The sequence below is a fragment of the Marmota monax genome, unplaced genomic scaffold (assembly GCF_021218885.2).
Source record: "Marmota monax isolate L192 unplaced genomic scaffold, Marmota_monax_Labrador192_F-V1.1 WCK01_AAM20220418_F8-fsc00068, whole genome shotgun sequence".
NCBI lineage: Eukaryota > Metazoa > Chordata > Mammalia > Rodentia > Sciuridae > Marmota > Marmota monax.
Window position 1 is genome coordinate 7,777,916 of NW_026692352.1, and position 26,487 is coordinate 7,804,402.

The 26,487-nt window shown below is 37.1% G+C and overlaps 1 protein-coding gene and 1 pseudogene across 5 annotated transcripts in view; one reads left to right on the top strand and one right to left on the bottom strand.

Annotated features, from left to right (window-relative positions):
- Positions 1-24,791, bottom strand: part of Clns1a (chloride nucleotide-sensitive channel 1A) — a 37,636-nt gene extending 12,845 nt beyond the window's left edge. Inside the window, exons 1-7 of one of the 5 annotated variants that reach the window (XM_058578565.1) lie at positions 24,570-24,791; positions 14,576-14,712; positions 9,317-9,418; positions 8,618-8,725; positions 7,341-7,514; positions 1,936-2,025; positions 166-1,469 (exon numbers count right to left, since the gene is read on the bottom strand). In XM_058578565.1, coding sequence (XP_058434548.1) covers positions 1,958-2,025; positions 7,341-7,514; positions 8,618-8,725; positions 9,317-9,418; positions 14,576-14,712; positions 24,570-24,709 — 729 coding nt within the window. In that variant the 5' untranslated portion in view covers positions 24,710-24,791 and the 3' untranslated portion in view covers positions 166-1,469; positions 1,936-1,957. Of the gene's footprint in view, positions 1-165; positions 1,470-1,935; positions 2,026-7,340; positions 7,515-8,617; positions 8,726-9,316; positions 9,419-14,575; positions 14,713-24,569 lie in introns of those variants that run through there. The other 4 variants (XM_046442054.2, XM_046442052.2, XM_046442056.2 and 1 more) reach the window with 4 other exon arrangements.
- LOC131424105 (RING finger protein 11-like) lies at positions 16,734-20,029 on the top strand (annotated as a pseudogene).
- Positions 24,792-26,487: the final 1,696 nt, after the last annotated feature.

The following is a 26,487-nucleotide window of genomic DNA, read 5'->3' on the forward strand; positions in this document are numbered from 1 at the left end:
TGAGGACGTTGAGGATTAGATAAGGTATATGCCTTGTCCAAGGCAAACAGCCAGCCAGTCCATGGTAGAATTGTGATTCCACCATTCATTTGCCTTCCCCTTCACTCCTTTTCAGGTATTGAGAGATCCCAGTTCAATTATCTATAAATCATTAATGGTCTCATAAACACTCTAATTATACCTTGTTTATTCTTTAAAGGCACATACAATTTTAAATGATTACAAATTTATAGATATTGTTTGGAATTCAGGTCAATTACCCAGATGGAAAGCCTGAATAAACTATGAATAAAATATCTCTTTGCCTTTGAGCAAAGAACATGAAATTAACAGAAAACAAATCATCAGCTCATTAGAAATTTTGTGGCTATTTTATGGTTATTTCACCATTACAAAGAATCCTAAGAATGTTTGCCAGGGATTGCAGTAACATCTCATTTGAATAACCACTAGCGACACATCAAATGAGTTTCTCATAATCATTATTAACAGAGTGGTCAATGTTCTCTGAACAGTCTATTCTTCAGGGAAAATACATGAAAAATCAGAAGACCCCAAATTCTGTTTATCCAGTCTCAATAAAACTGTTATTAAACAACTATCTCTGAACTGAAAAAAACAAAACAAAAAAACAATGTGCTATAAAGAATTTGATCAGGAAAGGTGATTGAGGTTGGTACTAAAAGGTCTCCCATGAAGAAGAGTGAAGTTACATCTAGAAGTGAGGGATGAGAGCCAACACTCACAGAACACCAGCGGTGTGCACACACATGGCTGTGCAGAGGAGACGCTGCTAATTTTAGACTATCTGGCTACCACTGATAGAAGTAAATGTGAAAATAAGAACTAAGTATTTATGGGAAGAGATATAAATCACAGAACTCTATGATGTTATTTTTTGATAGTTCTACTGGTAGGATCTGAGAAGAAAGCAGAGATCTAATATCACAATTCATGGTTAGTATGAGAAGCAATGTTAAATCCACAGTGGCAATAATTTGGAAGGTCTGTCTGGAATTTTAAAAGGCTGGTCTCTGATATTAAATGGAACAAGGGTACAGGAAATTAAAATTTTAACTTCAGAAAAGCCAGAGCTAAAATTTATACCAGAAGAAAACAAAATTATTATAAATCTTGCCATGTTACTAACATATGCTTCAATAAAAGGATCTGGAAGATAATTCGAGAAGACAATGCTGTTACAGGGAGGAGAGGACAACAATTTAACAATGTGAAAATTTTGCAGTGTATAAAGTTAACTAAGGTTATCAGTCCTATCTTTGAATAGTATGAACTAGCTACATGGTCTTAAATTATTACTAACATATACTTTAATTACTTGAGCTGGAAAAGGACAATATAGGGGCTGGGGATGTGGCTAAAGCGGTAGCGCGCTCGTCTGGCATGTGTGCGGCTCGGGTTCGATCCTCAGCACCACATACAAACAAAGATGTTGTGTCCGCCGAAAACTTAAAATAAATAAATAAATATTATAAAAAAAAAAAAAAAAAGAAAAGGACAATATATTTCTCATAGTAACAAAATAACAAATAGGGACAAACTTCAGGCAAAGCTCATGAAAGTGTCACAGGAGAGAAAATTGGCAGAGTTCTTTCATCAGCCGTGAAAAGCAGGTAAGAAATTACTTTGGAAATTATGGCTTTTTGGATAACTCTACATGGACTTGTTATGGTTTGGTAAATCAGCTTTTAATACTAAGATACATGTGGCAAGTGTGTAATAGATGTTAAACTGAACATCACCACGTTTGTAGACCCTGATTTCTTAGGGAAAAATACGTGTAACTTTCAGTAATTTCAGAATTGGGAAACATTTTTCTGAACTTTATAGAGCTCTCTTCAATTATGAATATAAAAACTTATTATTTCAGATGCTTTTCATGTTCAGTGACAAGGAAGAAAATAAACTACTCACTTTTAAGCAGCATAAATCATTTTCAGTGATCAACATCCGCATCCTCAAACTGTCCAGCAACTGTTGGTGTGGTATCTACCTCCATGCCATCTGAAAAAAACAAAACAAAAAATTTTGCTGAGCCTTACTCTACTGAGTACTTCAAATAGGTAGATTCAATGTATAATTTCAACCAGAAGGAAGCTAGTGCCCTCTGTTGGTAAGAGTTGCCCCTCCCCTTCTTTAACTAAAATATCCAGAAACAGAGAAAGGAAAACAACACCTATTAATTTAGGCCAAGTTAAAATTAGTTTACACATTTAACATTTACTTTGTAAATACTCAAACTCAACAAAGAGCTGGAGGTAGGAACTTTTAAAAATTATTTTTTGTGGTGCTGGGGATTGAACCCAGGGCCTTGTGCATGTGAGGCAAGCACTCTACCAACTGGGCTATATCCCCAGCCCCAGGAACTTTCTTTTTTGCAGTACTGGGGACTGAACCCAGGGCCTCATGCATGCTAGGTAAATGTTCTACCACTGAGCTACAGCTCCAGCCCTAGGTAGGAACTTTCATTTAAAAAAAAATTTTTTTTAATATGTATTTTTTAGTTTTCAGAGGACACAACATCTTTGTTTGTATGTGGTGCTGAGGATTGAATTTGGGCCGCACGCATGCCAGGCGAGTGCGCTACCGCTTGAGCCACATCCCCAGCCCCCTAGGTAGGAACTTTCAAATGCAGTAAATATCAACTATTCACTATTCACAGATTTGTGCTATTTACTGTTAGCCCCCCCCCCTTTTTTTTTAAGGTATGTGGTCCTACTTTCACAAAACCTATAACATGAGGAGAAAAGACAAATCAGAATAAACGGCTTGCTTACTACCCTGTGGCAGTAAAAGTGAGAAGTGACACAGAAAAAAAGTCCTGTGGATAGATTATCTACAACTACTCTATTTACTTCCTAGCTTCCATTCACTCCTTCACTTTCAGCCCATCACAGACTTCTTCCAAAAGCCCCTTGGTATCCTACCACACTGGATATGCAAATGTCCTATCTCTCCACTTTTCTAGTCTTGCTAAAGGGGTACCACTTGTCTGCCTAAACCAGAAACTCCTACCATTTCTCTAATTTGTATTGTTTCTACCTCCTAAATCTCTTAAATGTCAAGTCTCTTGATATTCACTACCTCCACTTAATTTAGGCCACCATCTCTAATTTAATATATAATTTAATAAAAAGGCTTCTTGTCTTTCCTCAAGTATATTTCCTCTCCCTCCAATTTTCCATATTGCGTTACAGTCACCATCTGAAACACTATAATCAAATTGTTCAATGGCTTCTCACTGACCTAAAGGTAATGTTCAAAAAAAACCTTTTTGCCAGGTTTGGTGGCACATGCTTATAATCTCAGTGACTCAGGAGGCTGACATCACAAGTTTGAGATCAGCCTCAGCAATTTAGCCAGATCCTATTTCAAAGTAAAAAGGGTTGGGGATGTAATGTAGCTCAGTGGTACAGCCTCCCACCAGGGTTCAATCCCCAGTACCAAAACAAAAACAAATATCAATCAATCATACCTGGGGAATTGAACCCAGAGCCTCAACCACACTAGTTAAGCTTTACCACTGAGTTGTATCACTCACTGCTTTCCTTTAAAATTTGAGGCAGGGGCTGGGGTTGTGTGCCGCTTGCCTAGCACATGTGAGGCCCTAGCACCACATAAAAATAAATAAATAAATGTATTGTGTCCAACTAACTAAACAATAAATATTAAAAAGAAAAAATTGAGGCAGGATCTTACTACGTTGCCCAGGTTGTCCTTGAGCTTACAATTCTCCTGCCTCAGCCTCCCGAGCAGCTAGGATTACAGGTCTGCACCACACTGGCATGAATGACCTCTTGAACCTTTCCATTCAACAAAGCCCTTGACCTGCCTCTTCCTTCAACCTGTGTGCAATCTCCCTTCACCTAGGTCACTTCTCTTCATTTTTAGATCACAGCTTAGATATCACTTAACTATACCAGTTGGTGAGGGGCCTACCCCGTACGAACTCACAGCTTCCCGAGCATCTCCTGTATCTCATGGCTGTATCTCTACATATTGTTAACTTACTCTTCTGTTCACTAAAAAGTCAATGACATGAAGATATAACCTCATCTTTCTCAAGCACTATTGTATTCACCGTACCAGGTTCAGTGAATAAATGCCTTTTACAAAACTGAGTACCTAAAACACTGAAATACCATTAGCAGACTACAAATGTTTAAGTGACAACAAGAATGATGTGAGTACTCAGAACTTTAGAAGATGGGCAATGGTGTAAAATTAAGAAGTTTTACAGATAGGCAATTCCAGTGTGTTTTATTTAATAAAGCATATGGATTAAAGTCCTCAAATTTTACTTTAATCCAGTTTTTTTGTGATCTTAAAATAATTTGCTACATAAAATATTAATCAAGGAATTTTATAATTAAAAAAACAAAAACTGGGGCTGGGGATGTGGCTCAAGTGGTAGCGCGCTCGCCTGGCATACGTGCGGCCTGGATTCGATCCTCAGCACCACATACAAACAAAGATGTTGTGCCCGCCGAAAACTAAAAAATAGATATTAAAAAAAAAAAATTCTCTCTCACTATCTCTCTCTCTGTCTCTCACTCTCTCTTTAAAAAAAAAAACTTCATTAATAAAAGTCTTTTTTCAATGTCTACACCATCTAAGTCATTTCACCCTTTTAAAGTCTACATTAAAGGTTCACCAGCTGGGGCTTAATATGGTGAACCAGGTGGAATGTGACACACTTGTAGGATGACTTGGGAGGATCACTTGAGCCCGGAGATGAGATCAGCCTGGAAAACATAGTAAGACCACCATCTCAAACAAAAACCAAAAATTTAAAAAGCAGGGGACAAAAGGAATAATAGTGAAACCCAAACCCCAAACTTTTCCAAACTAAACTATCCCATAAGTCAGGCATGATGGTACACACATGCAATCCTAATTATTCTTACAGTCTCAGGTAACTGGGAGGCTGAGGTGAGAGGATCACTTGAGCCCATGAAATTGAGATTGGGTGACAGAGGGACCCTGTCTCAAAAATAAATTTTTAAAAATTCCAGAACTTCAAGAACCCCAGGTCAAAATGCTATGTGCATGGAGATAAAGGTACTGATTAATGCATTATGAGAGAAACTTAAGCATACGAATAAGTGAAAAACTAAGGTAAGCCTCTTTAGAAATATTCTGTAGTCATTACTAAATACAAGAAAGATGCAAGAAGTGTTTATAAACCAGTGTATTATTTCTGTGTGATGGTTAATTTTATGTGTCATTTTGGTCAGGCTGTTTTGCCCAGAGTTTGTCAAATATTATTCTACATATTACTGTGGAGGTATTTTTAATTTCTTTAAAAATATTTTAGTTGTTGATGGACCTTTATTTATTTATATGTGGTGCTGAGAATCAAACCCAGTGCCTTACACACTAAGCCACAAACCCAGCCCTCCTTTTAAATTTTTTTATGAACTTATTATTAATGAATTTTAAAATTGTATTTATTTATTTTTTGGTACTGGGAATTGAACTCAGAGGCACTCAACCACTGAGCCATATCTCCAGCCCTATTTTATATTTTATTTAGAGACAGGGTCTCACTGAATTGCTTAGCGCCTCCCTCTTGATGAGGCTGGCTTTGAACACACAATCTTCCTGCCTCAGCCTCCAGAGCCACTGGGATTGCAGGCGTGTAACACCGCGCCTAGCTTTATTAGACCTTTTAAAATTAAATTTTAATAGGTACATTATAATTACATATAACGGTGGGATTCATTGGATATTTTCATATACACACACAGCACAATTTAGCCTGTTTCATTCCCCATAGCTCCCTTTTTCCTCCTTTCCTCCCACTCCCAATCTCCTTCCATTATTTTACTGGTGTCTCTTCTATTTTCATGAGGACTCCTTTTTCCTTAGTTTTCACATGGGAAAGAAAACATATAACTCTTGCTTTTCTCAGTCTGGCTTGTTTCACTTAGCATTATGTTCTCCAGTTGTATCAATTTTCCTGTAAACAACATAACAGAGTTCTTTATGGCTAAAACTTTATGGAGTATATGTACCAATTTTCTTTATCCATTCATCTGTTGACAGACATGTAGGCTAAGTCCCTAACTTGGCTACTGTGAATTGAACTGCTATAAATGCAGATATGCATGTATCACTAAGGTAATGCTGACTTCAGTTCTTCTGGATAAATACCAAGGAGAAGTATAACTGGGTCATAAGATGATCCCATTCCTGTCTTTGGTGTGGAGGTACTTTTTAGATGAGATTTACATTGAAATCAGTGAACTTTGAGTGAACCAATTTCCCTCCATAATATGGTAGGCTTCATTCAGCCCATTGAAGGCCAAATAGAAAACTGACTGCTCTTACCCTAAGCAGAAGAAATTCTGTCAGCAGATCACCTTTGGACTCAAAATGCAACATCAATCAATTCTTCCCTGGGTGTTCAGTCTGCCAGCCTACCTTGCTGATTTTGGACATGCCAGCTTTCACTGTTTACACATCTATCTATCTATATTTGTGTGTGTGTGTAAAAATAAGAGTGTGTATGCATACACACATACAGGAGGACATCCCTTCACTTTATGCCTGTGAAGAAGGATTACCCTATCAAATAGTAATGTTATTCGGTAACACAGCAGATATCATAGCAGCTTGATGTAAAATGTAGGGATGTTTCCCTGGTATGTGTGTGTGATACATACACATTAGTTAGTGGAAAAAGGGGAAAACCTAGATACAGACATGGACAGAGGATGTGAAGCCATAGGGAAAACAGAGCCATGTATAGGCCAAGAAAAGGGACTGGAATAGATCCTTCTCTCAGTCCTCAGACAACCAACCCTGGGCTTCTAGCCTCCAGAATTATGAGACAATACATTTTTATTTTTAATACCACTCAGTCTATGGTACTTTACTATGATAGTTCAATCAAACTAATACAGATTTGCAACAAAAAATAGTAAATATATCAGTCAGAATATACTTATTTTTCTTTTCTTTCTTTTTCCATTTATTCATTGTTTGTGAGCATTTTTTAAATATTTGGGGCTGGGGATGTGTCTCAGTGGTACAGTGCTTCATTAGCATTAAGGCCCCAGGTTTAATTCCCAGCACTGGGGGTGGGGGTGGGGGGGAGAAACAAACAGAATTTCTATTTTTGTAATTGAGGGGTATGAAATCACTAAAAAAGCAAACAAACCCTGTAAGAATTCCCATTCTAGGTAATTGTACATTTGTTTCCTACTGTAGTTAATTTTGAGATTTGTCTTAGTTTCCAAAATAACCTGTTTCTCCATAACTTCCCTTACTGCTCAGGTAGCCATCTGTTCACACTGAAGAGAAAGGACACTCACCTTCATAATCTCTTACTGAATCTTCCGTCCGGACCCCAGCCATGTTATACTGGCTGCTCACAGACTGAGAAAGCATTCCTTCTAATCTCTCCAGTGTAGCTTGCCCTTCTGCTGTTAAATGGGATAATCCTTCTTCATAGGTATAAAATGTAGGAATATCCCCCTGCCCTTGTTCTAAACAAACAGAAAACTTTTAAGCCATTATACAACAATTAGAAAAAACAAGATGAATAATTAATACATTTGCTAAAGATGAGGTAGAGTAAAAAAACATTTCCGGAGAAACACCTCCAACATTCACTAATGTGGACACTGTTGAAGACAAATATAAAGAGAATGTCCCTACCCTCCAACATGAGAAAGGATTCCTAGAGGTAATAAACCAGTAAATAGCAATTCCCAGAGAAAGACATGTTCGGAGAATACAAGGAAAAAAGAGGGTCAAGGAGTCCTATATTATCGCAGGTGGAATTTTACAGGTGAGAGTAAATCAGTTTGATATTAATTTGTACTAAAGGTTTTATTATGATTAAAATACATGCTTTTCAGAAATTTTGGAAAATACCAAAAGGACAAAAAATAAAAACCACTCAAAAATCTCAGAAGGATGAGACATATTTAGATAATGTGAAGGAAAATTTCAGAAATGAGTGTAAGGCCAAGAATCTAGGATGTATGAAGGAAAAGTGCTGTGGACACCCAGATTAGTGTTTGGAAGATTAGTGGGGGAAAAACAAAACAAAACAAAAAAAACCAAAGAGAATTCACATGCCTCAAACTATGAGACTCTACTAGGTTAGTGAATATAATTCTAGTCTGGGAATGCAATGGAAAATATTTTTAGATAAATGAAGAATAGTCTGGGAAGGAAAAACTGACCTTGACAGTAAGCTGTTAGAAGAAATACATTAAATAAGACAGAGATGACTCAGCTTCTCAAAGAATGGAGACAGGTCTGTTCTCTTGGGGCAGCTACTTCAGTTTAAGACCCTTTTCTGACTATCCATCACTTTTCTTTCCTTCTATTTATCTCTATTTATTCATGTTCTCCCACCAATAACATTTTACCCTCCAACTTGGAAAGCTCCCATATTCTCCCAGTTCAATTGTTGAAAGGGCTTAGGCATTAAGTGTGCCACTGTATGGGTTAGTTTTATTTATAACTGTTTTACTGGCTGCTTCTTGGATACATAAAGGACTATAATCCCCTACCCTGAATACAAATAAGTGCTCAAAATGAAACAGTAAAACAAATCCTGAAAATACATTTCACTAACCATGTGCTTCCACATCATATTCTTCTCCATCATAATCATCTGAGTCTTCATCCTCAGGATCTGGATGCAAAGCCTGGCATTCACACATTGCAGTGAACATCACTTCCACTAAACAAAGACATTAATTTATAATTCATATTTTTGGAATAAAATAATATTTTATAATAAAATAACCATCAGTGCAAATAAATTTAACAGGTAGATGAGATTTACTAGGATAACAGTATTTACAATTTTGAAATTCCAAGTAGGGCTGATCCTTCAAAAAGTGCCTGAGGTTGCAGACAAATCACAAACTAAGAATTCATTTCAAGATATTACTGAGATCTCTTAATGGGTGGTTGGATTTTCTGCAAAAAGTGATCGGAGTCCTTGGTCAGATTGATCAGGATAAATCCTCCCAGTTGATGGGGCACTTTCCAATGATCTCTCACTCTGGAAATGCTGTGACTACTCTACTACCCAACAGATGAGATTCACAGTAGCATAAATCAGTAAAACTAAACAGAGTCCTCCACTCACAAAATACACCAGGTAACATAGTGTATACCACACTCACAACCCTGATATTAATAGTACGTCATCTTCAATGATATTATAGATGCTAAAATAAAGAAAAAACAGAATGGAGGTAATGGTGCATCAATGGGGGAATGCTTGGTACATAAAGAGAAAAGATAAATGCTATAGAACACTCACATGCTGATTTATCACTAGGCACAAATCTAAATTCAGTAATAGGTTCAACATCATCATCACTGTCTTCCTCCTCTTCATCAGCAAGAGATTCTTTTGATTCTTCTAGAAAGATAATAAAAATAACTTTTTAATGATATTACTCATTTGACTTTTTGAAAAAAAAAAAGCTAGAAGAATTTCCTAAGAGATACTTTTTGATACATCTGAAAAACTACAATTTAACTTTTTCTTACAGTTATTTTAGAGCTAAAAAAAGTTCTAGGGGTGTAGCTCAGTGCTACAGCACTTGCTTATCATGTTCAAGGCCCTGTGACAAATCCCTAGCACTGGTGGTGGTGAGACTCTGGATAGTCTCTGGTTAGTCACATTGTGCTTCACTGATTCCTAAGGATTTCAGGGTTCCCACAGAGCCACAGTGATTCCACTATCATTTGTTTTATTACTTTTCAAGTTAAAGCAAAGGGTTCAGAAGCAGTGTGTATCCACTGATGTGATTGACAACTAATAATTCACAGATGAGAAAACTAAAGCCCATGGAAGTTAACTGACCCAACAGATAAATTAAACAGTCTGAAGACAACAACAAAAAACCTCCCCAAAACTGTTCAAAGAGAACTGACTTAGCTTAGTCACAGAGCACTTGTTCAGCATTTGGGAGGCCCTGAGTTTCATGGGGTGGGGGGTGGGGGTATAGAGACAAATGTTGAGAGAAAGGAGTAAGTGCTGGTGCAAGTGGAAATTGCTACAACCACGTTACACATTTAAGCATGTACTAATGAAAATATAAAAAATAAACTGAATATTCAAGAAAGGGAAACGGATGCATTGTAACCTAATCATATTTTATAGACAACTGTTAAAAAATAAAACTGAATGAAAAAGCTAGCTGCAGAATGTATAACATCAATTACATTAAAATGTTAAAACACCACACAAAACCCTTATATTGCTTATGGGCATATACATTTCAGTAAAAGTTAAAAGCATAGATAGGAAGAACACATAAACCTCATGATACTGTTTGACTCTCAATTTAGAGAGTAGGGGATCAAATGGGAAGTCAGACAAAAAGGGTTTGAAAGTACTGACAAAATAATTTTTAAAAGTCTAGTAATTATGAAAACGTTAAAATTTATGCTGGATATTGAATAACAGAAAAATGTTTATTATTCTCTGTACTTCTCAATGTTTGAATTTTTTCATAATAAAAAAATATAGGTCACCAAAATATTTAAGTAGGCCCCCAAAACATTAAAACACATTCCAAATTAGTACTCTTAAAAATATAAGTTTTGCTATAACAAAGTTACCATTTTAAGAAAATGTTAATTTTCCATGTGGATGAAGATGAGGTAGAAAGGTACTCCTCCTCCCCTCCTTTTTTTTTTTTTTTTGTAGAGCTGGGCATCAAACCTATGGCCTCATGCATGCCAGGCAAGCACTCTTAACACCGAACCATATCCCCAGCCCCCAAAGTATAATCTTAATATAGCAATTCTATTTGCAAAGGTCAATTATAGGGGCACTATCCACTAAACCCTTTATGTCATGTAAGTTTATTATAGATTAGTGAAAAACATACAAATAAGCAATAAGGAAAAAAAACCCAAATGGCCAGTATTAGTAGTTTGAAGTGACAGATTTTCTGTTTCTGTTTCTAATGTTATTATATTGTTAAATATAATATACATGTCTCCTAGCTGGGCAATGGCACATGCCTATAATCCTAGCCATTGTGGGGTTCTGAGGCAGTAGGATTCTGAGTTCCATGCCAGCCCCACACAACTAAGAAAGACTCTTGAAATAAAAAATAAAAGTGGATGGGGGTGTAACTCCATGGTAGGGCACCCCTTGGTTCAATTCCCACTATTGGGAGGGGACAGACACCCACCCACACCCCTACCTTCTGTAAACAAGTAGAACAATATAAAAATACTGGAGAACTCTAAATAATTCTAAATAGTAGAATAAGTTACTTAGTACTACCAAACTTTTTCAATACACTTTAAAAAATAAAATTGTGTCACACTGTAATTACTATTCTATAATTGAATATTGCTTTTAAAAATAATAAAAGTAATAAATGCTTGTATAAAAATAAATGGAAGAGTCTAAATGTATTAAAAGAAAAAGTTCCTACCCCTATAGTTCATCTCCCCAGATATATTAATTCTATTATATCCTCATGATTTTTTTAACACTATAGTTTGAATCTACCTTAAGGCAAAAAATAAAAATGTATAGCATTTTTACAATCCCAAAAGATTACATCCATCACCAACACTTACCATCTCATGCTAGGTCACTGCAGTAGCATCCAAACTATGTCTCTCTAAACCTTTATAAATTTTCAACAATGGGAATGAATTTTAAAAATAGATTATTTAAAGATACTCTAATCTTAACAATGAGCTGATAGTCATTTTAAAGGAGATTTTGTGTCGAAGGAGAAACTACTTTCTAGAAAGCTGGAAAAGTCTTCACATATTTTTCTAAGAAAGGATCAATCATAATCTCATCAATTTCAAGCAAATAATCACATAGAACACAAGTTTTTGGTTTTTTTTTTTTGGTACCAGGGATTGAACCCAGGGCAATATAACCACACAGCCACATCTCCAGCCCCTTTTAAAAATTTTTTTAGAGGCAGGGCCTCACAGAGTTGCTTAGGGCCTTGAAAAGTTGCTGAGGCTGGCTTTGAACTCACGATCCTCCTGCCTCAGGTTCCCAAAGAGCAGAGTTTAAAATATCTACCTAAAACCTACTGAATTGTCCCATTTCTTGAAGTTCAGAACTTCAAAGATTTGCTTTGTGTGAGCAAAGGTGGGTATTAGGGATCAAACTCAAGGCCCTGTGCATGCTAGGCAAGCTCTCTACCATTGAGCCACATTGCAGCACATTTTATCTTTGTATTTTGAGGCAGGGTCTCACTAAGTTGCTCAGGCTGGCCTGGAACTTGAGATTCTCCTGCCTCAGCCTCCTGAGTAGCTGGGATGTTCCACCACAACCAGCTAAGCATTTGCATTTTTAATAAGATCCCAGATATATCTAATATGTAGCCAGGTTTCAGAATTGAAGACTAGTAAAATCCTCTTAATTTTTTGGATGAAACAGATGCTCAGAGAAAACGACTTGCCTAGCAAGTTAACCACCCAGAATTTCCTTATTTAGTATTCTTTATCTGTTTAGCCAGTATTTGCCTGAACCTTAACTCTCTAGCCTTTTTACTGACAAGTACCCAATGCCAATGCCTAACACTATTTAGGGATATTTTACAGTGGTATTTGTTTTGTTTTTGGTGCTGGAGATTGAACCTAGGGTCTCATGTATGCTAAGCACACATTTATGTCACTAAGTTACACTCGGCACTAACACATCAGCATCTGGAATTGACTGACAAGAATATCTCTAAGCCTTTGCATTTCTATGTGTGACTAAACACAACACATGATTCTCTTAACACTACAGTTTGAATCTTGAATGTCATTAAAAGGCCCACACGGTAAAGGTTTGGTTACCAGCCTATGAAGCTATTAGAAGTTGGTGGAACCTTTAGGATAAGGGGACTGGTAGAAAGAAATTAGGTTATGCCCTCAGTGGAGATACTGGGACCCCAGTCCCCACATTCTTTTTTTGCTTTTTGGCTGCCATGAGGTGAATAGGCCTATTCTACCATGTACTCCTACCATGATGTATTGTGCCACTACAGGCCCAAAGCAATAGGGCCAAGTGAACCAAAACAAACCTTTCCCTTATTAAGTTGGTTACCTCAGGTATCTTGTTACAGTAACAAAAAGCTAAAAGTTGCATTTACCTAGTGAGTGAACTTCCGAGCCTAACATCTCACTAAGAAATTATCCTACACCTCAAGTTCAACAGCCTTTCACTTTTCCTTATCCTCTTTTTTAAACTTCACTAGAGTTTTTTAAATCTCTCTTTGAAGCTTTCCTAATGGCAAGAATTTAAAATCTTATAACAAATATATTTTCAGAGCATTGAATTAGTCTTTAGCACTTAATGAGACAGGGGTTGCCAAAGCCCTAAAAATTAATAATGAGTGTCACAACTGAATATAAATGGTCATATTATATCTGGAAGCATATGAAAACCCTAAAGGAGCAATACTTAAGGAGGCAAACTCTTTGGGATTTTCTGTTATATATTCTATTAAAGAAAAATAACCTGTTATCTTAGAAGAAAACCACTTCACTATACATTTTTGTTTTTGATACTGGAGATTTAGCCCAAGAGGCTCTTTACAGCTGAGCTACACCTGCAGCCCTTTTTATTTTTTATTTTGAGACAAAGTCTCAGAAGTTGCTTAAGTCCTTGCTAAGTTGCTGAGGCTGACTTCCAGCTTGCAGTCCTCCCACCTCAGCCCCCAGAGTCGATGGGATTACATTCTACCATGCCTTATTTCACTATACTTTCAATCTTTTTAATTATGTCTATCATCCAATCTTGGAAATTTTGTAAACCAGACTTCTCAACCTTGGCACTACTGACATTTGGACTGGATAATTCCTGTTGTGAGGGGCTGCCTTGTGCACTGTAGGATATTTAGCAGGATCCTTGGCATCTAAGGATTCCCGCCCCTTGATAATCAAAAATGTCATTTCCAAATGTGGCGAAATGGAGGGCTGAGGTGAGAGGCATGAAAATCCTCCCTATCCACCTGCTGAGAACTATTGTAACAAATCAAAAACACTTTTATTCTAAATTCTTAGAAACACAAAATATATAATACAAGTCTTTAAAGGGTGCCTTTACAAAGACAAAGATAATAAAGAATTAAACTCAAGAGAAAAAAGTAGAACTATATATCCAAAATAACAAAAACTTCTAAGTGCAAATAAATAATAAGTAAAATAAAAAATAAAAGGCAGATACACAAAATAAATGTCCATTATTATCAGAAATTCATGTCTAAATTACATTTTTATCAAACACTGCTTTCAGGCTGGGGATATAGCTCAGTTGGTAGAGTGCTTGCTTCACATGCACAAGGCCCTGGATTCACTCCCTAGCACCAAAAAAAAAAAAAAAAAAAAGGTTGCTTTCAAGATGGGCATGGTAGCCTGTGCCTACAGTCCCAGCTACTTGAGAGCCTGAGGCAAGAAGGATGGCTTGAGCCCAGAGCCTAAGAGTTAGGGACAAATCTAGGCAACATAATGAGATTCCATCTCAATCAATAAAGACTGCTTTTGAAATACACTTTACCACCAAAGGAAGCACTAGATTAAATTACACCATACATACCTCCAAATTTGGCATTCACCATAACATACAAATGCTCTCGAGGATAAGCATTTAGGTCCCTGGACACCGCATGTAAACTAACGGTGGGGTATTCCAGTGAGAATCCTAATCCAGAACCATCTAACCAAGACAGGCGGCTGAAAAACATGTTTTAAATAGATTATTTTTAGAAACTGAATCCTAATAATATTCCAAAGTTTATAAAGGTTCAGCCTAGATACTTTCATGCATGTGAATAAATCCAAATTAAGTTTTTAGAAACATTCCTAAAATAAGAAAATTCAGCAGGAACTGAATTGTCTTTAAGACCAAATCTGTTATACCTTATTTTCTACCAGCTATAAATTAAAATAGATTTGAAATGCAATTTTTTAAAAGTGATTTATTCTTATTTGGATTGTCTTCTGGTACCCTATTTCCTTTTGCCAATCTTCCTTATCTAGTTAAGTCCCCAGCAATTCCATGAGCTCTCCTTTCAATTACCACAGTCTATAATAATCTCCCCACTTATGCTCAGTAACATACAATTAGGGCTTTACTCTGTAGAAATGAATCTTACATATAACCTGCTACTTGACAGCAGAACCTGACTTGTCACATTCCTGTAACATTCTTTGAAAACATTAGCATAGTGCTCAGCATGTAAGCATGCAATGAGTATTTGGAAATCACCAATTTCCCCATTAATTTTTTTACACTAAATGATACACATTTAAAATGGCTATAATCACAATCACAAGAGATACACTCTATGAAGATTTTCACTTTATTCCCAGCTTAAGGAAAAAGCTATAAATAAACTAGGTATAGTTTTCCCTCAAAAGTGGTCACATGCAAATATTTTATTGATATGACAAAAGACACATATCACCAAAATCAGTACACTGAATTTTGAATAGGTATTGCCTAATTTTTTGGTAATAACTACCCATATGGAATATATCACTTAGCAGAAATTAGCAAAAAGATCCCAAAGAAAGCACAAAAATTGTTTTTGTAAAACAAGTTCATGTAGTATGGTAGATATCTAGGGCTAGTAGGAAATAGAGAATGACTGCTAAGGAACCTTGATGGAATATCTTAGAAATATTCTAAAATTGATTGTGGTGATAACTGCCAAGTCAGTAAACTATGTGAATTACCTCAACAAAGAGAATTTTGGAAAGAACTTAAGGGGGTTGGAGATATAGCTCAGCAGTAGAGAAGATGCTTAGCATGTATGAGGCCGTGGGTTCATCCTTACCACTAAATAAATAATAAACAAATACATAAATAAAGAAGTTAATTCAACAATATTCCTATATCAGTCTGTTTTCTTTCTTTTTTAAAAAAAATATTTATTTTTTACGTGTAGATGGATACAACATAATGCCTTTATTTTTATGTGGTGCTGAGGATCGAACCCAGGTCCCGCCCGTGCTAGGTGAGCGCTCTACCGCTGAGCCACAATCCCAGCCCCTCTATTTTCTTTTTTAAAAAATATTTTAGTTATAGTTGGACACAATACCTTTATTTCACTTATTTTTATGTGGTGGTGAGGATCGAACCCAGGATCTTGCACGTGTGAAGCGAGCACTCTATCACTGAGCCATAACCCCAGCCCCAAATTTTTCTATACACTTTTAATAAGCTGAGGTATCTAATATCTACCCAATCAAAAACAAAAGTATAATAGGAGAATCCAGGACTCCCTTGGGCAGAAACAAGGACAGTGTGGCAGTCTGAACTGTTCACATTCAGTGTGAAGAGGAGGTTGAATTCTACACCCAAGTCCTTCTAGAACAACATAACAAGTATATAAGACATGATCCTCAGTTATCAAAAGCATTATTAAAAGCAAAGGCAGGTCTGAGCATGGAGAAGCACCTCTATAATCCCAGCTACTTGGGAGACTAAGGCAGAAGGACTGCAAATTTGAAGTCAACCTGGACAATTTAGTGATATCCTGTCCCAAAACAAAAAAAAAAAATTAAAAAGGGCTGGGGCTGTAGTTCAGTGATAGAACACATATTTAGCATGGTTTGCTACAGCATACCTAGCGTGTGCAAGATCTCCACCCCCACAAAGAAAAAACAAAGGCAGTGTATTAAAGACTATGGTAATTAACTGTTTAATTCCATAAATATACTGAAGGCAATATAACTGTGTCTTTTTTTTTTTTTTTCCGTCTTGGTACTAGGGATTGAACCCTGAAGTGCTTTAGCACTGAGCTACATTTCCAGCCCTTTTAATTTTGTATCTTGAGACAGTTTCATTAAATTGCTTAGGGCCTCACTCACTTGCTGAGGCTGGCCTTGAACTTGTGATCCTCCTGCTCAGCCTCCCAACTAATGGTAGCTTTTTAAAAAATTGAAAGCCATTGCTGAGTGCAGTGGCACATGCCTATAATCCCAATGGCTCAGGAGGTTGAGGCAGGAGAATCATGAGTTCAAAACCAACCTCAGCAATTTAGCAAGGCCCCAAGCAACTAGGAAGACCCTGTCTCTAAATAAAATACAAAAAATGGCTAGGGATATGGTTCAGTGGTTGAGTGCCCCTGGGTTCAATCCCTGGTACAAAAAAAAGAAAGCCAGGAGAAGACCGCCAGAACGGCGCAAAGATCACACACCCCAGCCCTGGAAGATGGGGAACTGTCTCAAATCCCCCACCTCGGATGACATCTCCCTGCTTCACAAGTCCCGGTCCGACCATGCTAGCTTTGGCGAGGGGAAGGAGCAGGATCAGGAGCCGCCACCGCCATATCAGGAACAAGTTCTAGTTCCAGTTTATCATCAAATACCTAGCCAGACTCGGCTAGCAACTCAGCTGACTGAAGAGGAACAAATTAGGATAGCTTAAAGAATAGGCCTTACACAGCATCTGCCTGAAGGAGTTTATGACCCTGGAAGAGACGGATCAGAAGAAAAGATCCGGGAGTGTGGGATCTGTATGATGGGACTTTGTTTATGGGAACCCAATTTGATTTCTGCTGTGCATGCACATCATCTGGACTGTATAGATGACTGATTGATGAGATTCTTCATGTGCCCCTCCTGCATGGAGCCAGTTGATGCAGCACTGCTCTCATCCTATGAGACTAATTGAGCCAGGGTCTCTCTGACTTCAAGTGAACCATCATTTTTGGTGGTTTTTAACTTTAGTCAGTGAGCGCAAAGAGCCAGGATTATGAATTAAGATCATGCACAAAAAGTTTCCTAAAAATTCCTGGATGGCTGCAGATGTTGAGGAAAGTATATATTTTAGAAACTTAGCGGGGGGAAGTAGGATGATATTTTTATGTAAAGCCTTGACCCAGTGTTTAAGAATATAATTGTATTTAGACCTTGTTATTGCTCCAGTACATAGGAATTATGTAAAGTATTAAAGCAACTGTATATGTTTAAATTGTGTGTGTGTTGAAGATTAGGAAAAAAGATAGTGGTTATTTTTCCTAAAGGAAATAACTTTCTTCTCTCCACCAAATTCTTTTCTGAAGTTAATGGCATTTGGGTCAAGGTTTTATTAAAAGCTACATTTTATAACACTGGCACACACACACAAAAATAGTTTTAAGCTTGTTTGCACAGTTCTTTTTTCCCACTGGAAATGGAATTCATTGCCTTAGGTCTTTTTAAATAGTATATTATCATTGGGACTGACTCTATGCTTGAAAACCAGTTTATTTATAACCTGTTGTAAGTGCTATATTCTGTTTGCAGTTAGGAAATGCAAAATTTTAAGTGATCTCCTAGCTTGTAAGCAAACTGAGATACACTATCCCTTTTCTATATAAAAATGAGTTAATGTGTCAATAAATCAACTCAGCAAGGTGGGTTTAACATTACCCTTTCCTATGTGTTTTATCTAATTCTTTTGGTTGTTAATATGGTGATAAATGAAAGTCAAGGTAAATTTTAAATATTAAGATTTCCGATTTATTGAGCTTGAATTATGCCACTATGCTTATGTAAAAATGAAGGTGGCACCATGGTAAAACTTAATGAGAAGTAGTTTCTCAGTTGTAATAATTTTGATTTCTCTTTCTTTTCTTTTTAAAGAGAGAGAGAGAGAGAGAGAGAGAGAATTTTTTAAATATTTATTTTTTAGTTTTTTCGGCAGGCACAACATCGTTGTTTGTATGTGGTGCTGAGGATCGAACCTGGGCCGCACGCATGCCAGACGAGCGCGCTACCTACCGCTTGAGCCACACCCCCAGCCCTGATTTCTCTTTCTTGTGATCTCTCCTTCCCTGTTGTCTTGAACCATAGCAAAAGGATTCTGCATCTCTCACTACTGTAGTGATGAGGTTACTGAAGTTATATAAACACATCTCAGTCTCTGTTTCTTTGAGAGGTTATCTGTTAAGTCCTGCTAGGTGATTGACAAGACTAAGTAGGGAGAATAAAGGTAAATGTGATTCATGTTTTGCACATAAATGCAGAATTTTATAACCACATGACTTCATAGTTGTGGTCTTAAAAAAGGAATTTCTCCTTTAATTTTTCTTGCAGTTAATGTAATACTCTAAATCTCTAAGCTTCTGAAGTGTTAGAGGTAGAGATGGTCTAGTAAAGATGTAGTATTAATGTATATCCATTTAGCATGTGTTTATTTTTCCTTATGTACTCCAGGTGATTTATCTGTTCAGCTCAGTGATATTACAGCTAAACAACATTCATTAGCAAAAGGAGAAGCAGTCTACACCTAACAGAGGAATCAGAAATGTTTCTTATTTTTGTTGAGTTGAATGTTTGACTCTAACACTTTTCTACTTACAAAACATAAGTTCCTTAAAGATTCTTCATAATTGTATTATAGAAGAATTTAGTATATCATAAGTACTTAATTTGACATCCAACTGTAGTAGCCATATGTTGATTTCCTTAAGAACACCATGATGGAAACACTCAAATGAATTTGAGAAAAATTGGAAGAAATCAGATTATCAGGTTCTGTTAAATTGTTAATGTATCTTGCTTAAATTTTGTTCGTTAATTTATATCCATCCGATTATATAAAGCAAATTTGGAGGAAACAGCTGAAGTTATGCAATATTTTCAGTGATAATTACTTTTGGTTCTTGTGTTTTCTACTTAAAACATGATGTCTATGTTATCCAGTATTATAGTCAGACCTTCTTTTCTAGATTGTCAGAATTGCTAAATGAGCTTTTTTTTTTTTTTTTTTAAATCAGTTTTATGTTGATTTTAGTCTTTCTTTATTATAAGGCTTCTTTCACAGAAGTTTGGTAATATTGAAGGCACCGGTATTGAACAGAATGATTTTGGGGGCACTTTATATCCCTTGACTTTGTTCTCCACATATCATGTTAAAATTCATCAATTGTGGCTTTTACTGAGTTGTTAAATAAAGTTATAATACAGTTGTGAAGGGCAAAAAAAAAAAAAAAAAAAGAAAGAAAGAAAGAAAAGGAAAATCTGGGTGGCTTAAAACTGTAGAGAGCATGAAGTGATAAACCCTAGAAATTGGGGCTGGGGTTGTAGCTCAGGTACAGCGCTCGCCCAGCACATGTGAGGCCCTGGGTTGGATCCTCAGCACCACATAAAAATAAAGAAAGACAAAGAAAAACAGACAGAGAGAGAGAGAGACAGAGAGAGAGAGAGAGAGAGAGAGAAAGGCCTTGTGTCCAAATACACCTAAAAAAAAATATTAAAAAAAAGAACTCTAGAAATAATTTTCCAGAATGACTCATCCCCAACAGTTCAAAGAAACAGGTTTTATCATGTAATTAGATTGTGCGATGTATGCGCCTTTTCTGTTTGTTTCTTTCTTCTTAATGTAGAGATAGAAGAGTGTTCATGGACCAGAGAATCGCTCTACTAAAACCATCTTATCTTAAAACAAACTGCCCTTTTCTTACCTCAACAGTCTTCTGGTATGATCATAATTTAGAAAGGAACATTCTATACCTAAATGTCCAAAATAATTTCAAACATTCAAAGTCACAAAACATTTTATGTTTGAAATCTAAACATAGAATCAGTGCCTATCAAATTACAGACTTCAATTTAAAAACCATAATAAGTGCTGTGTAGTTGCTCACTGCTGTCAAGACTACTGCCTTAGCACAGCATTTCCAATGGAACTCTCACAGTAATATATAGAAATGGATTTAGCACCCTAGGACAGGGAAAAATTACACTTAAAAGTTATATTTACCTGATCATTAAGTTCATATTTTTTAGTTACTTTTCATGTATTTTAGAAGAAAAGTCCTCCCAAGCCAAAATACACAATTGACTACACCCAGTTCTAAAAAAACAAGTCAAAAAAAAAAAAAAAAAGAATTAGCCAGTAAACATGTAGAGATAATTTTTTCTTTTTTTTTTTTAGTGCTTGGAAGGGAACTTAGGGCCTCGCCCATGCTAGGCAAGGACTCAACTACTTAGCTAGATCCCTAGTACTTTTTTTAAGCTGTAAAACAGGGTTCTCAATAAGCTGACCATGCTGGCCTCAAACTAGCAATCCTGCCTCAGTCTCCTAAGTAGCTGGCATTTCAGAAATGTTTTTGCTAAATTCATGCTTTTGCACAAGCATGGTCAGTGTCCTTTATTCCTGGCATGGGGTAAAAAAAACAGGACAGGGGATTAAGAGAGGTCTTGAACTTGGGTTGGCATAATTATTTGGTTTAAAATTAATTCTGAATGAGATGCAAAAAGGAATTTTTTTCTAAGTTATTTATTTGTTACTTAATTATCTATCTTACCTGTTTTAAGTGGCCTATTTTGAATTATCCATGCCTCTATACCTTTGTTATTTGGATAAAAAGTCGACTTCTTATAAAACTGAACTCTGAAAATAAGGCTGCGAAATTTACTTCTTTGAATACATACTTTAGAAGCTATTTACTAAAAGTCAAATGTGACACTATTCCTCTTTGACTGAAATCCTAAAGTAGTTTCCACAAAGTCTAAGGGTTATAATAATAAACCATGCTCATGCATATGGCTCTCTCCTGCTCCAGGTTTATTGAAGAACTGCTGGACTGGGTATACATGTATATGCTGTGTGTGTCTATGTGAAATACACACATACATATCCTGGTACACAGAATAATGGTTTTCAACCTTGCATCTAGCTATCTTATTTATTCTAATTAGAACATTTCCCCATTCACCTGGCTGTTAATTATCATTTGTCACATTCTTCAGGAAGACTTTCCAGTATGTTAAAACCTTGGAATGCTAGGTGGGAAAGAACAAAAAAGGGGGATAAACAAGGAGGTGGGGCTAACAGTGAGTGAAGAGATATATACAGATATCCAAGTGTTGGTTTAATTATAATTATTTATGGAAAAACAAAATGTGTATATATACACAATGGAGTTTTATTCAACCACAAAGAAGATGAAATTATGTAATTTGCAGGAAAATGGATGGAATTTTGAAAACATTAGGTTAAGTGAAATAAGCCAAACTCAAAGTCAAGGGTCATGTGTTTTCTCTCATATGTGGAAGCTAGAGAGGACAAAGAAAGGTGGTGGTGGTGAAGATCATGAAAATTGAAGGGAGATCAGTAAAGGAAAGAGACCAGGGGAGGGAGGAGGAAAGGGAAGGGGAAAATAATGGGTAATACTGACCAAATTATATTGCTATGTTGTATGAATGCATAAATATATATCAACAAATCCCACAATTATGTACAGCTACAACACACAACTAAAAATATGAAAAAAAGAAACCTCAAAAAATTATATTTTATACATACATAACTTGTACATTATATATACAATTTTTACACACGTATTACAAAAAAATGTTTTCTTAAAGAAATGAGAAATTTGTTAGTGAAAAGTTGATTAAAAATCAAAACTTAAAAAAAAAATAGATAAAATCTTAAAAGGATTTAATACTTCCAGAGTGTGACAACTGGGTTGTGATTGTCCTTGTTCTTCAGAAGTATGTTAATGTATTTACAGATGAGGTGAAAAACATGCCTGTAATTCTCCAACAGCTCAAGAAAAAAAGGATATATGGCAAAATGTTAACAAGTAATGAATCTTTTTTTTAAATATTTTTTTTTAGCTGCAGATGAACACAGTATCTTTACGTATTTATTTTTATGTGGTACTGAGGATTGAACCCAGTGCCTCATACATGCAAGGCAAAGGCTCTACCACTGAGCCCCAGCCTCAGTAATGGATTTTTATAAGAAGTGTTAATAACATTCGCAGCTTTTCTTTAAGTCTGAAACTTTTCAAAATACAAAATCAGGTACCAGATATTCCCAAAAAAGAAATTCTAGAAAGAAGAACCAATGTATGGAGATGCAATGAAGAAAAAAGATTGTACAAGGGTTAGAAATATATCTGTGCTCTAGCTTTTACTTATTTAAAAGAAACTGTTGCCCCCAAGATTAAAGATCTTCTTGTCAATAACCAACAGACGCTTTTTTGATTTTATCTGACTGCCTTTATTCTTCTTCCATGACTCACCTCTTCATGTAGTTGTATCCACAAGGTTCTATCTATAGTGTTCTCTTCTTTTTTTTTTTAATATATTTTTAATTGTAGATGGACACAATACCTTTATTATTTATTTATTTACTTTTATGTGATGCTGAGGATCAAACCCAGTGCCTCACACATTGGAGGCAAGCTGCACTGAGCCACAACCCCAACTCCTATAGTGTTCTCTTCTTGAGTTATTCAACTCCCATGAGTATATGTTAATATTTACTGTCACGACTTCCAAATCTTTAATACCACTCCCCTAAGAGAGACACACTTATTTTATTCCATACATGTCCAGACCAAACTCATGACCTGCCCTTCATCCCAAATTTGCTTTTGTTTCTAGCTATACTTCCTCAGTGACTAGCTAAAAACCTAAACTTTGCCCAGCATCTAAATTTCCCTCTGAATCAAGGTTCTTTACAATTTTAATGCCCAGAATCTAGTAGGCAGAATTTTGGCTTCCAAGACATTCATTTCCTAGTGTCATGACTGTAAATATGTTTTAAATGTCAGAAAGGACTTTGGGAATGCAATTAAATTTACTAATCAATTGACAATAATATAGGGAGATTATCCTGTTATCTGGGTGGCCCAAAATAATCACATGAGCTTTTAAAAGCCGAGAATTTGGGGCTGCGCTTGTGGCTCAGCGGTAGAGTACTTTTCTCGCACGCACAAGACCCTGAGTTGGATTCTCGGCACCACATTAAAAAAATAATAAAGGTATTGTGTCCAAATATAACTAAAAAATAAATATAAAAAAAGCAGAGAATTCTCTGGCTATAGAAGGAAGCAAAAGGGGAAATCAAGAGTCTGCGAAGGACGATTCATGTGTCACTGTCAGTTTGGAAGAAGGGGGTTACACGTCTAGTCAACATGGACTTCAAAAGCAAAGACACGTCTGTGAAATTCCAAGGTGCTACAGGTGAAGGGGGTTACACGTCAAGTCAACATGGACTTCAAAAGCAATACTTAAGACACGTCTGTCTGTGAAATTCCAAGGTGCTACAGGTGTCCAAATAAAAGAAATTCCTTCCAGGACCCCCAAAAGTAAGTCAGGTGCCTCTGGATCTAATCCCAGCGTGCGTGGGGTTGAGGATGTTCCTCTTCCCATCCACACCTAGAGAAGAAAATCTATACTCCTTAACCAAACTTTCAAAATCCCCTACAATTTGCTCTGAGCTTACATATCTTATGCAGGGCAACATCCTTCTCACAAGTTCTTTCACAAAGACAAGCAAACTGAAAGTCTAACTCAGAATTCGAAAACTCAAAACCTTAACCGTGATCATGAACTAATGACAACGCACGCTCCAGGTCTCCAGTAGACAGGCGGGTAGAAAAGCACAAACCGTGGGAAATTCCATCTGGAGAATGGAGAAAGAAAGGCTCCATCCAGGGGAGGGCACCGTGGAATAATAGAGTCTTCCTGAGGACGCACAGCACGCGCTCTGCTCCCGGCAGCCCCAAGGTCGCATATCGCCTCGCTCCTCTGCACTGCCTGCGCCAGAGGCCATCGCTGGTGAAAAGGGACCCTACCTCTCCGCGATGTAAAGAGTGCCGATACCGAGGCCCTTTCCGTTCAGCACAGCCTCTGTATCTGGCTGCTGTTGCCGAAGCCCCTCATCCTGTCCCGGCGGCGGGAAACTCTTTAGGAAGCTCATTGTACCCGGGAGCATCGAAACAGGTTCTCAGAAAGCTAAGACACAGCAATACCCGCTCGCTGCAACACGCCCCGGAAGCGGTGGCAAGCAACCCAGAAGAACAACTTCGCCTGCACCGGAATTTGAGCGCCCTCGACCATAGAGATGAGACGCTCTAGGCAAAGCGCTCGCAGTTCTTTGACGCCCGGATTTGTCACGTGACACTACTCCCCCTCTCTCCCTTTCTAAGGTCCTAGACTTGGAATAATTGAACTTTCTCTAGCACATCCTACTTCAAGGTCGTCACAGCAGCTCTGTGAGACGAAGTACAAGGAATATTATTATGCCTTTTTCTACAAAAGCGGAAACGGGCCTGAGACCTGAAGTCACCTCCTGAGGATGCACAGGAAATAGAGACCACAATCATCTAGAGGTCAGAAATCTAGCTGGGTTCTTCTCATCTGCTCCCGCCTCACCGAACCTGTTCACATGTCAGTTTTACACAGCCACGCAACAGACATCAGTCTAGGTCCTGACATCGCCCTAGCGCAGGAGCTACCTATTCCCACCTGTCAGGCGGGCACCAGCACAAAGAGGTAATTAACGCGTGGCTTAGAGCTAGGCAGTAAGGAGATGGGGCGCTGAAGGGGAAAGAATCCCTCAGATCTGGAACTCTTGATTTGCTTTTTCGTTAGATCCTAACAGAAAAGTAAAGAGAGCAGCGAAAAATAGTTGTAATAGTGGCTGAAGTAACGGAGTGTTGTATGCCACACACTGCTAGGCACGTTACTTGCATTATTCTTAATTCTGTATGACAAATATATGAAGAAATTTTCTATTATCGACCCAGTTTTACAGATGAGACATAAGGGATTAAATTCAAGAGCAAAAGTGTGTCATGAGGGACCTGGTCCTGTAGGTTCCACTTTTCTTGCTTATCAAATTAGGATGATGATACCTATGCAGTAAGACTGTTGGGCCTGGAGGACCGGACGTGTAGGGTAGTTTTATTTGTATCTTCCCAAGAGTTTCGCGGAATGTAGATTTTTTAAACTGGATTAGTTTGTTGGTAGCAAGACTCGGGGCGGGGCACACTACACAGAAAGAGAGGAGTCTTTCTTTGCCCTACTATAGGCAACACTGGCAGTAAGAATTCCACAGCTATCTAAAGGAGTCCCTTAAAATTTGGAGATAGATCGTGGGGAAGATGGTTGTGAAGGTGAAGATCAGGTTGCATGAAGAAGAGAGAAACGTTACATCTTATTTCTAAATTTCCAGTTTAAGAGTATGAGTGGATGCTGACTCAGTTCCCCAAGGTGACTTCAGGAGGAGAAAGAGGTTTTGAAAATAGCTTGTAAATCTAACTTGAGAAGTGACCAGATTGAAGTTGCACATAGGACATTTATTTGTGACTGGCTATTTGATTGAATAACCAATGCTATGCTCAGAAATGGAATTCCCTATATAATACAGGAAAAAATTGGCTGAAACAAGTATAATATTTTCATACTAATTTGACCTAGTTTTCACAGTGTCATTTAAAATAAGTCACTGCCCAAGTGCATCACTTGGATAAAATGCCTATTTTAACCAAGGTTATAACTGATAAAAACTTAAGAAAGGGATCTTAGCTATGACAAGGAGCTTTCTGTTTTTTTTCCAGAGATCAATCCTAGGGCTATGAGCATGCTAGGCTAGTGCTCTACCACTGAGCTACATCCCAAGCCAGGAGAAAGAGCCCTTCCTGCACCCATTACAGTGCCAGGTTCAGAGGAGGCTTTTATGAAAATACATTTAAAAGCAAACTGAAGCAT